Source organism: Egretta garzetta, unplaced genomic scaffold, assembly GCF_000687185.1.
Source record: "Egretta garzetta isolate BGI_Z169 unplaced genomic scaffold, ASM68718v1 scaffold374, whole genome shotgun sequence".
In the NCBI taxonomy this organism is placed as follows: domain Eukaryota; kingdom Metazoa; phylum Chordata; class Aves; order Pelecaniformes; family Ardeidae; genus Egretta; species Egretta garzetta.
In genome coordinates, this window is record NW_009259419.1 from 1,975,120 (window position 1) to 1,990,003 (window position 14,884).

Below are 14,884 nucleotides of genomic sequence, written 5' to 3' on the forward strand. Positions count from 1 at the left end.
GGTTACGCTTGGGTTGTTCTCCCGCTTTTCCTGGGAGCATGATGTTTATGGAAAGCTCAGTTATCACACGTGCATTTGGGAGATAAGACCTGAAGGAAAAAACCTTCCCAGTGTTGCAAAACATATGAAGAAGCTACAGGAGCTCCCTGCTGGGCCCCGCTGCCGCACTGGCATGGGAGCTGGGGCAGAGCCCACTGCTGGGCTGCAGTGGCGTCAATGCTGCCCTGGCCCACGTGGCTGTTGGGAGGGTGCTTCCCCAACTGTTTTATAACTAAAGCTTGAATGATTATGTTCAGTCTTTGGCTAGCCAGTTCCCTTTCTGCACTGCTCTGAGTGAAACCTGGAGGTGACTTGGACCCGTTTCTTTGCTCCAGCCCTGAGAACCGGTGGCGGGCAGCCTGCCTGCCCCAGACTGCTGGCCGGGCAGGACCCCTCTCAAACACTGGATGAATAACGATGGACAGATAGACCATTCCTGGCCTTATAAGGAAAAAAAATTATCATTGTGCTGCTTATTTTAATTTTTGTTGTTACCTTTGCAAGCACGCGTGGCCATGGGGCAGTATGACAGGACGCAGACTGTGCTGTGAGGCGTGGCTGTCAAACTGCTCAAAATAGTGAATCTTTCACTGTTTTGATCAAGAGCATTCTTAAAAGTGGGGAAAACCTCAGCATTGACTTAAAACACGGAACGTTTAAAGTTTCAGTTTCAATTTTGGCCCCTGTAGCAGAGGCAGGCCTGGGCTGTGAAGCTGAGACCCCCGGCAGGGCAGGTGTCAGGAGCCCCCAGCCCCACTGCTGCACAGCCCCTTCCTGCTACCAGAAGATGCTGGCATGTCCTGGTAATCCCATCTGTTAAAAATGCTTGATGTAATTGAGGAAAAATGCAATATTTATCTTTTGCTCATCTTAACTCAATTTGAAGAAAAGGCTCTGCTCGCATTGCTTGGCGAGGATGTTGTCCAGAAAGGTTAATGAGAGAGGATGTTTATATGGGAACGGAGTTTCCCAAGGAGGGAGCTGGGCAGAGATGTCTCCTCCAGTTGTCATTTTAATTTCCTGGTTTTAAATCATCAGTCTCAGCCTTTTAGAAAGAATGTAGGGGTGAGCTTTGTTGGATGTGTGCTTCGCTAGCATGGCGGTGTGACGTGAATAAACTGATGACCCCGGCCCCGCTCATGGAGGCCCTCACAGCTCATAAGCCCAGTATCTGCCATGGGTTGTGTGGTCCTGTCTTTGGAGGACAGCCACCTGCTGGAGGGGCCCCTGCAGTTTAACAGTGGGGAGGGGTGTACCAGTGATGTGAGGGACTTGTTCCACTGTTAGTGTTGCCTCGTGTGATACGTGCCCCATAAGAATTATAGGGCAGTTGATGTGGTTATCTCATGGGCTCTTGGACGTTCTTCCCCACTCACACTCATGCAGCGGTTGCACCCAGCCCTGTAGCAGCACCCACACCTCTTACGGGTCTCCAGTGGTGTCATGTCAACCTGCTAGCCAGGAACTTGGAGGTACAAAGAGATGCCGGCCATCTTGCTGGAGGTAGGGGCTGGAATAAATGCTGTTTGGCTTCCAGGTGTCCAGCCAAATTTATGCATCAGCACAGCCTCCTTCCCCATCCTGAAAGCCCTAGATAAATTGCACCATAGCTCTTCTGCAGAAGGCACCGTGGAGAGGTGGGGACCTAAGCAGTTTTGGGGCACGCTTCCCTATGTAAAGATACCAGCAATGATTTGGAAGATAGGTGTGAGCCAGTAGAGTGGAAGGGTCGTTCCTGCCGCCCGTGGTAGCGGATTGAGGTTGGAAATATGGGCCAGGGTTGTTTGTACCAGCGAGTGCTACATTATAAAGGGGCTAGTGGATAGAAGCCTAATATTTGGTGTTGACCTGCACCACGTGCAGCCCTTCAGTGGGTTGTCATGGGGTGCCATCAGCTCTCGGTTTGTCCCCAGTGTAGCTGTTATTCTAGCTGGACTCTATTATATGGCTTGGGGTTTGCTGCACTAGTGGGAATGGGACGAGAAACACTTATATAGGAGACGCTGTATACAAACAAAAGTAATCTTTCAGTTTTTCACAATCTGACTAGTGTTTCTGGGGAAAAAAAGGTTTCTGATGTGGATTTGTATCTAAAATTTCTGCTAGGTAGCTGCATCCTGCTGTGTCCTGCCCTGACCCTGCATCATTTTCAGCTGTCACCAGCTGTCCCTTGCTCTTGCCTTGTGAACTATGTGAAACAAAACAAGAACAAGTACAGCGTGAAAGTGTGAATGGCCTGTGCTGCAGACCTCCCTCCGGCTCTCTCCAAGAACAGAGGCTGGGAGTCAGAGGGTCTGGAGACGTGCCCTGGGCAATCTCCAGGAGAAGACAACGTGCTCCGCACGCCAGCAAACAGCCTCTCACCTGCGTGGCTGAGGAGCACCGAGCTCCTGGCGCTTGTTGAAGCAGCCAGCGTGAGGTCAGGGTACAGAAGGGCAGAGCCTGAAGGTCCCTTTGTGGTTTCCTTTTAAAAGAGTGGGCTGGGCTTCTGGGCAAGCAGCACCTCTTCTGCTCCTGCCGGCTGAACAGCCTGCCTTCCTCTTCCCAGGGCAGCACAGGGATGGGGAAGCTCCTCCTGATCTTTCTCGTGTAATGCAGCAGAAAGCCTGTTATTTCTGCTCAGCCTGGACCTCTGACAAGCTACTCAAAGTCTGGGTCTGGCTGACTGCAAAAACTGTTACCTGGCTTTTGTTCGCTTGCTTTTGTTTTCCCCCTTTTTTTTTTCTCCCCCTCCTATTTTTCTTCGCACCAGGTCGGGGGAGCATTTAGCGCAAGGTAGATGTTTAGCAGCACCTGACATACCCGCTGCCCTCCTGCAGGCAGAAGATGCCAGCAGAAGAGCTGTGCCCAACCGCAGTGAGCTGGGGTGCCTTCGCTGCCTGCGTACAGCGAGGTTGGAGCCGGCGGCCTGCAGGCAGCGAGAGGAGCAGGCAGGAGGGCGAGTGGCTGCAGCCGACCTGCGCGCCCTTGCCCCTGCTCCCTCTGCCCCGTCCTCTCTGACAGAGAGCGGGGTTTCTGCCCGTATATATTTAGTGCAAGGCAGAAGCAATACTAGGCTTACCTTTGGGTGACTCCGGTTTTTTTTGGCATGGCAATCGCTTGACCTCTCTCCCTGCTCTGCAATGTAGAGGAAGTTGCCTGAATGTTTATTACATTTTGTAGATTACATATGCCCATCTACAGCATATGTTTACAATGAATTTACAGACCCCTATAAAGGGGCTTACAGGCATTATACTTAATTAAAGTGGCAGAAATTATATCATTGTAATAACTGCCTGGCCTTTAGAGGTAAAACTCGGTGCCAAGGATTCCCAGATGAATCATCTCTGATAAGAACCAGAAATGACACAGGCCATATATTGTATGGTGAATTTGTTTGGATTGGTACCTTTAGGGTATTCAGCCTTGCCAAGTCTCTGCGGTGCTGACACAGTTTATTACACATTTTCATTTATTAAGAGATTATTTGACTGCAGTTTGTTGTTTTATTGTACAGCAGGTGATAATTTTACACTAAATTAACTGTAACATCTCTGTTAGGAACAGGCCGAAGAGGCTTCTTGCTATGATGCTAAATACTAAGTAATGGCTTTTATTCATCGAGGGAGTAATTTACTCTCATGTGCAGGGCTTGAATAAGACTCTCCACCAACCTGTTATTAGTCTGTGCGTGTATGCGGGTCAGGTTAGGGTTAATGGGTCTTGTGCCAATGCAGGCTGCCTCTCAAAACCAGATCTCTGTGCTAGCATCAAACAGCTCGCTACTTTGAGGCTTGACTAAAAAATGGTTTGAGGCTACCAAATCTGCACGTGGGCAGACAAATGACCACCGAGGTCTGGAGGTGGATGATGCTCCGTCGTGTCAGGCCAGGAGTCCGGCTTTTAGCATCAGAAGAGGTTATAGCTGGGCAGGCAAAACAGTGAAGGCTCCTAGCACAGTCTGACTCTTCAGTAAAATAAAAAGATGCTGTTTCTGTTCCCACCTTAAATATTTGCTATTTCGACCTAAGAAATAATTCAACCAGAAAATAATTTTCAAACCTTTTATAAAAACAAAGGAAAAAATGAGCAACAACAACCATCCCCCTTTTCCCACAGAAATCAATAACTTTTGAAGGAAAAATATTTATTCAAAAGCCCTTTTTTCCATTTAAAGTAGATTACAGATGAAAATAATTTGCCTATCCCTTAACGAAGTCCATTATACCAGACTAGTTTCATAGTCTGTCTCACACAGATACCGTCGAGCTAAGCTTTGTGTTGGGAATTCCACACCAAATTGAATTGGAGACTGAAGCAGGAACAATTATGGCTGCAAATTATAAAAGCTTTGCTATATTGGAAATTCACAGCATGCTTATAGAGGTAACTTACTGTTAAGAAGAACCATACTACGAAGCTAAACATAGAGGAAAAAATCCGAACCATATTGCTTTGATCACAATTCCATGTTTAAAGGAAGTAATCATTGGCAAAATAATCCCCTTCCCAACTGCGCCGTGGATTAGCTTTGGTTAATGCTAACATTTCCTTTATATGGAGCACATCAAGGGAAAAATTATCAATTAAAATCTAGGGCTGGGTGAGTAATTCATGGTAAATAATTTACTCGAGGGACTCCCCCGGCACACACATGCTCTTCACTTATGACTTTTCTGCAAGCAAGCCCTGACTTCCAGCACACGCTATCGGTGAGCGATAACTTACCGAGCAGTTAGCTGTGAGTTGCACGCATTTGTTCTCAGTGGGCAAGCAGACGAAGCGTTATGTTTCTAGCTGCTGAAGGGATGATCAGAGCTCCTAAATTAGGTGTCCAGTGTGGGGTGTTTTTTTATTATTAACTATTCCAAATTGCCTTCTGGGGAATATTTTCTAGACCTTATTTCCAAATTTGCTGCTCAAAGATCATTCTGCAGCAAGCTTGTTAGCTGGAGCGCTCATGGAAAGCTGCTACCAAAGCAATGTGCACCCACACTCGGAGAATATGAAAAATTATTCCTAACTATTTTTTTGCAATATTGCCCAGCTCTAAAAGCATTGAATGGGCTTGTCTGTTTTATTTATTTGGGGGGGTGTTTGTTACTGTTTTTAGAGGAGGGAATGTGAGACCATGAAATGGCTGTTGTCTGTTGCCTTTTGGGAATGACATTTGATTTCCCCCCCTTCTCCCCAACTTTTTGAGCCCCTGTTTTCTGCAAAGGGAACATACAGCAAGTTTCCAGCTTATTCTTAATGTGGGTTTTGTTTTTTTTACAAGGGCAAGGGCAATGCCAGCCTATGAAACAAAACTCCCCTGGGGATCCAGGCCTGGGAATTAAGTCTTTGCGAGTGGGAGGCTCTGCCTGTGCATCCCAGCTCAGGTGCAAATATCTGGGGGAAAAAAACCTGTACACTTGAGAGCGGAGGAGGTGCACGGCACCCTATGGACACTAAAGGCACACCTGCACAGAAGGTGAACTTGAGAACAAATCCTTTGCTGGATAGCTTACAAAAGCTGCCGCTTCTAAAGCCACCAGCAAAAAAAAAGATGGGAAAAAACTGAGATTCAAACAAATCCTTTCTGCATATTCAACATATCTTTTGTGCATAGTTGAGAATTTAAATGCATTTGAACCTTTAAAGGAAATTTCAGCCCATGCACTTCTGGAGGGATGTGGTCTTGTGCCTGGACTGGAACCTGCAGGTACCCTCTGCCCTTGCTTCTCTAAGAGCCCAGTGATATACATCTCTGTGGTTTTGAGCTATTTCATACCTAAAGCTGGCACACAACAGCATAACGTGAGCTTGTAAAGCCCTGAGAGATCCCTAAGCGAGGGCTGTTCTACAAGGGCCCGCTGAGACGATCAAGTCCTGTTGTGTTCAGACATGGCTGCAAACAGTGAGGTGAGCTGGCGTGAACGGCATGAACATTGACTAAATCATGTCTGTTTTTAACATCCAGCAAAATTATTAGAACCACTACTGTTACCATCAGCAAGGATAAAAAGACCCCAAAAGGATAGGGCTACTATGGGACATCCCATACAAAATGATGCTTGGAGGCTGCACCACAGCGCATGCTATTGTGTTACACTTCTACCCATCTAACATCCCTGCGGCCCGTTTAAAGCACTGTAAGTAAAACCTGAGCTGCTGCTAACCACTTTACAAATGAAAAGCTTGATTTTATTTGATGGTGTAAGACTTGAGAAGAAAATGGGGGGAAAAAACACAGCAGAATAAATTTTATTAGTACAGTAGATGTGGCAGAATAATTACAATTTCTGGGAGAGTGTTGGGAGCAGCATAAGAAGGCTGGAAAAGAAATAGCAGCTTAAATTTTGATTGTCTGTTTGGGGTGATAGTAAAGTCAAGAGTGCCATTTCCAGTCTAAAATCCCTATATCCAATACTAAAAAGCATTAGAGCCTAAATAAGGATTTGAATACAAATGTCTTCAACTCCGGCTCACCACAAAATTAAAGGATCTGTTCCAGGAAATACAGTATCCGCATGAAGAGACACCCCCCCACCCCCCCCAGATGTATGCCTTTGAAGAAAAAAAAAGGTATGCCTTTGAAGCTTAAGTTTTAATTCAGGATCAAAAAAAAAAAACAACCAACAACTTGCTCAAGGCCCTGCAGAAGTCTGACACAGCATCCTGGAAGAGATCCTGCACCGCTGCCGGCTTGAGCGGAGCTAGGTTGGAGGTCTCGCCACTTGCCCGCCCCAGAGAGGGAACGCTACCCACGGTGATGTCGCTGATGCAAGAGTGATTCTGCTGCAAACGTGGAGAGAAACACTGAATCCGGGAGAGAAGCACTGAATCCAGGACAGGCGGGATGGCACGTAGGCTGGCTGAGCCCCAATGATGCTGGTTTTAAAGGCAAACACACATGGTTTGGGTAAAGGCTGGCCTCCCTCTGTCCAAACGCGTTGCAGATTATAGATGACGTGGGCTTCAAATAGGTAATTTTTTCTTTTTCATCTTGGTATACGGCAGCCCAGGAGACACTGCCATGTATGATGTGTGCATTTTTCTTGTGCTCTGTGTTTCATTTATTCAAAAGATCTTCTTAGCAGCCCAGATACAGGGGGTGACCACTTCTGTTATTCTCAGCGTTGTGCAACATTATTATTTTGCTTGTCCTCTTTTATGTGCAGGCTTGAGTGCACTTGGAAGCGCCAGACAGAGCTCACTCATCTAGGGACATCTGAACTGGGATAGAATAAGATATCCAGCAGCTTTTACCATCGTGCCTTTACCTCCTAGTGTAGACTGAGCTGGCAGAAGGCTCATCTTCAATAGATGCCCAGGGATGGACCTACCAAACACGATGCCTCGGCGCTGGAAGTGCTGTGTCCCAGCAGCGGCGATGGCAGGGTCTCGGGATGCAGGGGATGCCTTTAGGTGAGCAGCTTTGTAGCTGGGGCTGGCCCACGGCTCCAGTGCTGGGCAAGCTGGCTCTGGAGTTTGTGGCCTCTGAGGTTTTTTCCCTGGGGAGGTGCCAGAGACCCGGCAGCATCGGGAGGCTCTGCCTCGGGGTGACAGTGGGGAGACACTGACCAGCCTCACTGATGTTCTGCCAGCTGTGTAAGCAATTCTGAGCTTGGGTTTCAGTTTTATTTACTCCATTACATAAAATATTCACATCTCAAAAAAACCCCAAACCCCACAACACCCAGATATTTCCAGAGAACAGTATTTTCCGTTTGCTCGTGCTGGGCAGGGTCCCTGGTCCTTCAGCCTGTAGTGCAGCAGTTTCCGTTTTGAAGTCTGATGTTCCTGGGTCAGCCCTGGCTACCAAAACAGATCCAAAATAGATCCTTCTAAGCCTGGTTCATGGGCCACTTGCAAGCTCCACTCCAAGGCGAGTGCATACAAATTCACTGGCCATATTCCTTGTCTTTCTGGAGCTGCTTGTGCAACTAAAGATTGGTTTCTGAGTGATCCCACTGTGCATCCTGAATCCTGCAGGGACACATGCCAGTATGAGCCATGTTAGTAAAAAGATTTTGTAAAAGGGTACAACTTCATTGTAGCCAGTGAACGAATATGTGCATCACAGCTCAGCTGTGGGCGCAGAGGGCAAAGAAACCTTTGGTGAGGGGCTGCTGCTCAACAGACAAGGCTTGTCATTTTTTCACCTGGAAGAGCTGCATCTTCCCGAAGACGGAAGAGCCTCCGAATCCCTCCTGTGAGCTCTGGAAAATATTTTGAAAAATTTTCCCTTCTTCAGATAAAGAACTCATTAAGTTTTCTGTTCCTCTGAGTTCCCGTGCTTCCCATTCCCAGAGGCATAACATTGAGCCTAATCACTAACTAGAACAACTGAGGCCTTTATTTTGGTGTAAAGCTGCATAAAAAAAAGAAAGTCCCCTGTGTATACAGCTGTAACACTTGCATGACTGTAAGAAAAATGGAGGAACCCACAACTGATTTCTAAATCTGCGTCTTCCTTTTTCCTATAATGAGTGTGATGCATAATTTACACAGGCAAGAAAAAGTACAAAGCTGATTATTTTTTTCTGTTTGTTTTCATTCAGTTGCAGAAGGGCTGGAACTCCAGAAAGCTGAGATAAGAGCCCTACCCTTTCCTTGATGTGGTGATCATGAGAGCTTGGAGAGGAACACTAGTACTCAAGGTACAACCATGAGGACTCAGCTGGGTCTTTCCAGCAGCTATCAAAAAAAAGACGTCCCTTTCCTGTTTTGAAAAGGAGGAACGTGAGAGCCACAGTGTGAAACGCTGACTGGTGTCGGGGGCAATCACTGTCCCAGTCACCAAGATACTTGCCCACACCCAGGATTGTGTCAATAAACTGCTGACTACAACCAATATTATAAAAATTCCTCCCTGGGTGCTGTAGACACATGGATGGTTTTGCATATCTGGAAGGCTCGCTGGGCGATGACATATTTCCTCTTTGGGTTGACTCATGAGCTGCTCCTCCTGGTTGCTATGAAAGTTGGAAGCACTTTAACGCTGCCTGCTGCAAGTACGTTTCATGAAAAGAGAGAAAATATCAGTATTATTTCTGGATTCACTGGTTTGACCCTTTCACTTCTGCAATTGGTAAACTTTGGCATTTATTAAATAGCTTGTTAGTGGCAGAAGCAACGACAATAAAATTTGTGTGTATAATTTAAAGCAAACAATCTCCTCTCTTAATCTGGCCTTCAAGGCCTGAAGTAAACAACTGCATTTCAAGAGAACACTAGTAAGAAAAGAAAAGTCTGTTGGGTGCTACTTCTTTTTTAAAACGTAGGAGCAAATTTTTAACAGTCTAAAAGCTCTAGGCCCCGAGTTGTTATGGGGAGATAACAGCTCCGTTAATTAGGTGACCAAATATTACCTTATTAGTAAATTCTTGCATTGGTCTGGCATGATTCATGCTCGTTTACGAGACAGACGACTATCTTCTTTTGAGCATTTATAATGAAATATTTCCAGTAAGTTATTTAACGTAATTGCCGTAATTCTCTAATCTGTACATTTGCGTCGATGTTGGGTGTTGATTATGACCTGGCTCAGGGTATTTATCTGTGCTGATTTTCAGCAGCTCTTGCACAAAAAGTAAAAGGTCTTTTCACGATGTACAAGTTTGTGACCGTTTCAGCCCTTGCTTTCTGTCACTCACCAGGAGAGGTGAGGCTGGTAGATCTGTGTACTCGAGCTCATCCTGAGTTAGCACCGCGCCAGCACGTGGGCAGAGGGGAAAGCAGGAGGGAAGAGGCTGGGTGAAGCCATTAGGGCAGCTGACAAGGACACCAGGAGCCGACCAGCTCCTCTGCCACTGACTCCTCTGAGTAGGGGCAGGCTATATGGGGGTGGACAACGTCTCCTGCTGCGTCTGCTTGCCCTGCTGCACGGACGGTTAAATCGCCTGCAGGCTGCTGATGGCCAGAGGTTACAGCCTGGTGTTTTAAGGGAAACTAAAATCACTGCTGATCCACCTTGAAACATGGGCTGTAGGCGGGGTGCAGGGGCACGGCAAGAGCCGGTGTGGGGAGCTGGAGGGATGGAGGCAGAGCTCTGCCAGCCCCGGTCACCCGGCCCTCGAGTCAGCGCCAGGCCGTCTTGCAGGGACGTGGGCTGCCCAGACTGAAATCGCTTGTGGATTTAGATTTAAATCAGACCTTGCATTTCACAGCACAATCTCGCCCTGTAGTTCCCTATGTGAGGCCTGTATACATTTGTATATTGTGCAGCTCCTTCACAGCCTGCGGTACTTTTAACACGTAATATACATGTTTATCTCAATGCGGGATAGACACCAATTAACACTGCTCGTTAATGAGGGCACAATCAGCTTGCATAACCTTGAACCGCCGAGTGCACGCAGTGATGTATGAATGAGAGGTTAACTGCAGATGACAGCTCATTTCTTTTTGTTCTTCTGCCCAGAACATCCTGTCAATACACACATTATAAATAACGTGTTCTTGTGATGGTAAGGGAGGGCATTTCAGAAGTGAGTGTCGCCTCTTTGCTTTAGGAGTGATTGCATGACATTCGGGGTTTCAGCCTTGATGCCATCTATCGCCTCGGCTGCTGGGATCAGCCATTTTCCCCCAGGATCTCCACTGCTGGTACCCCCCAACCGCAGCCCAGTTCTGCTTTCTGAATAAGAAAGCTGCGTGTGACATGAGTTAACTTAAAAACCTACAGAAAAGGGCAAGTGGCATTTTTTGGTGTTCCTGAGACGCCCGTGCCCATCTGACTCACAGTTCACAACTCGCGGAGCGGCGTCATCCGTGATTCGCGTAAATGCTCCCTTGCTCACCCACCCACAGCCGTGTCATATACTGCTTTTCCGTGCAAAACGCTCAGCCAGCGATAAAGCCCAGTTAGCGTCACGCTATCTCCGCTCTCTCACAGATTATGCCACATCAGTGTTCTTTCTGTGGGGAATGTATTTACTTGCTGTTAGGAGCCATCTAGTGAGGGTTTACTGAACATAAAATCAAAGTAACCGCTTCTTTACTGTTCCCAGGCAATACTGAAAGAAAAAGTGCTGGTTTTTTTTTTTTTTTTTTCCTCTTCCCCCCCCTCCATGTGCTCCTGCTGCACTCGAGCCACAGCTAAAGCAAACAGATCGAGCAGGTGAGGCTGTGCAGGACTGCATGCTTACTCCTCTGGCCTTCCCCTTACAAAAGACAGGGAGCACATGTGCTCACCCTTGCTCAGCTCGGCTCTTGGGGTACCCACACCGAGCATGGAAGAGTCCCAAAGGACCTGCCCTCTGCCCTGGCAAGAGTGAAAGCGAAGTGAGTGGGTGGAGAATAGAGGGAAGGGCTGTGCTGGGCAGCAGTGAAAGGCCTCAATGCTGGTCCCGCTTTAGCCCACGGAGAATGGAAGAACAGAGCCAGCCGGCGAAGTGCCCCTCGTCACGCAGGCAGCGATGGCAGAGCCGGGAACCTAATTCAATTTACAGAAGGCTAAGCCAGAGCCTCAGTCAGCAGACAGATAAAGAGAGCGGCGTTTGAATGGTGGGCGCTTCTGTGCTAGTTTGCCTGGTTTTGTTGTTTTGTTCTTTAAAGAACAATGAACTTCAGCAGACGAAAATGCGAGAGTAATGTTGAGAGTGTCCGTGCACTGCAGAAATTTGGAGTCACTGCTCCTGGGAGCACCAAAAGCAGGGCTACATTGCAAATCTATATTGTTATGAATTTTATAGTCTGCAGAAGGCACTGAACACACTGAGTTAAATATTAAGCACTCGCTCAGGGAAATGACAGCAGCTTTTCTAGAGGTTAGAAGTAAGATTTGGTGTTGTGCTCTGAAACTGTACCCAGCGAGTGTGGCTGGGTGGAGGAAGGGGGTGCAGGGGCAGCACCATTCACTTTAGGTGGATGGTGGGGGTGCAGGGGCAGCATCATTCTTTTTGGTTGTACTGAAGCAGTCTCCAGGTTAAATGTGAGCGGGGTCTCTGTCAGGGTGTGTCTGGGATGCTCCGCAGCAGGCGATATGCTGGTCTCTCCATCATGACATTCACTGTGGAGCCTCCTCCGGCCCCTTCAAGCCTCTTAGGGTGGGAGTTTGTAAGCAAGCGAGCAGCTGCGCATCACTTCGAGCAGCCTTATGCTGTGCTGGCACTGGAGTAATCCTCCCCATCTCTTGCCTGCCTATTTCCAGCGCTGGCTCTCAGTAGGCAGCTTTTCCGTCCCTCGGTAGCTCAGTTCTGTGCTCTCCCACGTTGTCCTCGGCTCAATTCCCCTAGGCACAACCGGCTGCCCTTGATGGGAGAGCGCTGAGCGTCAGCCCCTCCACAGGGCTGAAAAAAATGGCTGGCACACTGGAGGAAAGGGATGCTGAGATGTTTGACACTGTAATACACAATAAACAGGACAGTAATTTTTCATAGCTATGCTGGAAAGTAATCCAACTTTTATAAACAAGCTTTTATTCTACAAAACCCAGACACTCTCTCATGCACAAGAAAATGCTCTGAATTATGAATGCCTGTCATTTTAAAATAACTATTCCTTGCTTTTTTTTTTTTTGAAAATGCAAACAGTGAAAAATACCTTTTTTTTTTTAACAGGGAGAAAAATCCCCATTTTTAGTCAGTGGAAAGTATTTAACTACATCAATGATTAATAGGTTTAATGTAATAACTGCAACTGAAATTTAAAAAGCAAACAAGCCAGGGCTGAATGGATTTGTTATAATGATTTCATTAGGGATTTTTAAAAGTTTGCTTTATACTTGCAGTTTGTTGTCAGAAAGAATTGGCTGAATTCAGTCAAAATGGTTTGTTCTTTGTCTGTCCGTGGTCACCATAGCTACCATTTCAATCTGTTAACATATGTGGTATTATTTTGTTCCTTTCTCTTAAACTCTATTCACAGATGCTGTCAAGATTTTCCTTTGTACGTATCTGATCGGTTTGTGCCAGGTTTGGCTCCATGCCTTTTCAGGCGAGAGCCTCTGATGAGGACAAGGTGGTTAGGCACTCGGTGCAGCAATGGAGACAGGAGGATAGGCTGGGGTGGGGATGGCTCCTACTCCACTACGGCATGGGATCCGTGAGAAACACCTCGGGAAGACATTGTCAGAGGTGTATCTATTTTCTGGAGAGGCAGGTATTCCCTGGATATGCTGTGCCAGGTCCTCAGCTGCCGTAAATCAGTATAAACGTATTCATTTTAGTGGAACTGTCATGCCTGCTGATGGTCAGGTCCTGTGATGTTGCTCATTACACAGGTTTTGGGTAAGGAGCCAAGAGATGAAGGGAGGCACAGCTACAACATTTTAAATAAATAAGTAATAAGATTGTATAGCCTCTATTCTCTTGCTTTTCCCAGTCTTAGAAAAGGTTCGGGTTGCCCCTGAGTATGGAGGTGTATCCATTCTGGACAATGTAGGTGATTGGAATATTTAGTGGACATCAGATTATCCACATGTCACATCTTAATTGACACTGAACGGGAAAAGAGTCAGTTTTCTCTATTGCTGAATGCAAAGATGATTGAGACGGCTTCATTTTCTTTCCAGCTGTGAAGCAGGCAGATAAATGTATTGATGTGAGTATGTATGCAGTACAGTTTATAGTGGGGAAGCTGTAAGAGAAATCAGATAGTCTGGAAAATATACAATTTTCTTTCACAGCAAAGCTCTCACGGTAAAGAGTAAAGTTAAGGTGAGGCTGCCTCTTTTGTTTTTTTTTTTTTTCATAGTATAAAAGCCTTTGTTTAAAGCTCTGTGGGCCTGATTTTCAGAGCAGCTGAGCACCCTGCTCTCTGATTTCCTTTAACTGGAGATGTAGGTGTTCAGCATTTCTGGCAGCCAGGGCACTGCTACTACTGCCTGTAGAGAGTAGCTGGAGAAAGTGTAAGAAACATTATTGTAATGAGGGGCTAATTCTGCCTCTCCTTCCTGCCTCTCGGTGCAGATGAAAGAGTGCCTGGGAGTCACGTTATGTGCGTGGAGAAAGGGAATTCTGATTTACCGGCTCTGGCTCCCCAGGGGCAGGGATGCTCTCCTAGCACAACTCACAGTAAGTCACATCTGCATTTCCAGTATAAGGCCCATTTTTAAGGACTCCTAGTTCGGCTATAAAAATTCACTTAGCATGCATGAATAGAAACCAAATTGACAAGATAGACCATAACTGCTCTGAAAGGGCCATTAGTTCCTGTCGTATGAAAAATGCACGTTTTAAAAAAGCGAGTATTGTTCACATTTGCACAACAGGCTGTAACTGTTCCTTCCAAGTCATTATAGCCTGTACGGAAATAATAATTTTCAAAATCACTATTGATACTATTGGCACAGAAACAGCAGGAGGCAGATGCCTGTGCTTGATATTAATCCAGAGCCTTCCAGTGCCTCTGGGCAGGTTCGGATCAGTGTAACCTCTAGATTTACACCAATGTAACTGAGAAGAGGAAGACCACGGTGTAAAGAGTTTAACTGATGAGTGAAGAGTTTGGTGCAAGGTTTCTGGTGTCCTCAGATGAATCCCAGCGGCGCAGTGGCCGTGAGAGGGTACCAACAAGTTTTCTGTTGAGAAACACCATCCATCCCCTGTGCTCAGGGCTAGTGGAGAGGGGAGGGGAAATGCATCTGCATTTGGTGTTTAATTAGGGAAAAGCCTGGGGCAGATAGGAAGGTAGCTCTTTTTTTAATTGTGATTTTAAGAGATCCTACGTCATGGCATTTTCTAAAGTTGTTTCTCTGAGTTGGTGATTAATCCCTCACCTGACGCCAAATTGAGATTTTGTTGATTTTTTAATTTTCTGTTCCAAGTTTTCATGTGTTGCAGGTTTTCTTTAGACAAACAGCAGTGAGGGACTAACTTTGATTTCTCTCTCCTCCCCCTGAGATCGCTAGCATTTGAGATTTCCAGATTATATT

General features: G+C 46.5%; 1 protein-coding gene across 1 annotated transcript in view; it reads left to right on the forward strand.

The window, feature by feature from the left end:
- Positions 1-2,270: 2,270 nt before the first annotated feature.
- Positions 2,271-14,884, forward strand: part of RCOR1 (REST corepressor 1) — a 108,189-nt gene continuing 95,575 nt past the window's right edge. Inside the window, exons 1-2 of the mRNA XM_035892435.1 lie at positions 2,271-2,453; positions 2,859-3,060. Coding sequence (XP_035748328.1) covers positions 2,271-2,453; positions 2,859-3,060 — 385 coding nt within the window. The remainder of the gene's footprint in view (positions 2,454-2,858; positions 3,061-14,884) is intronic.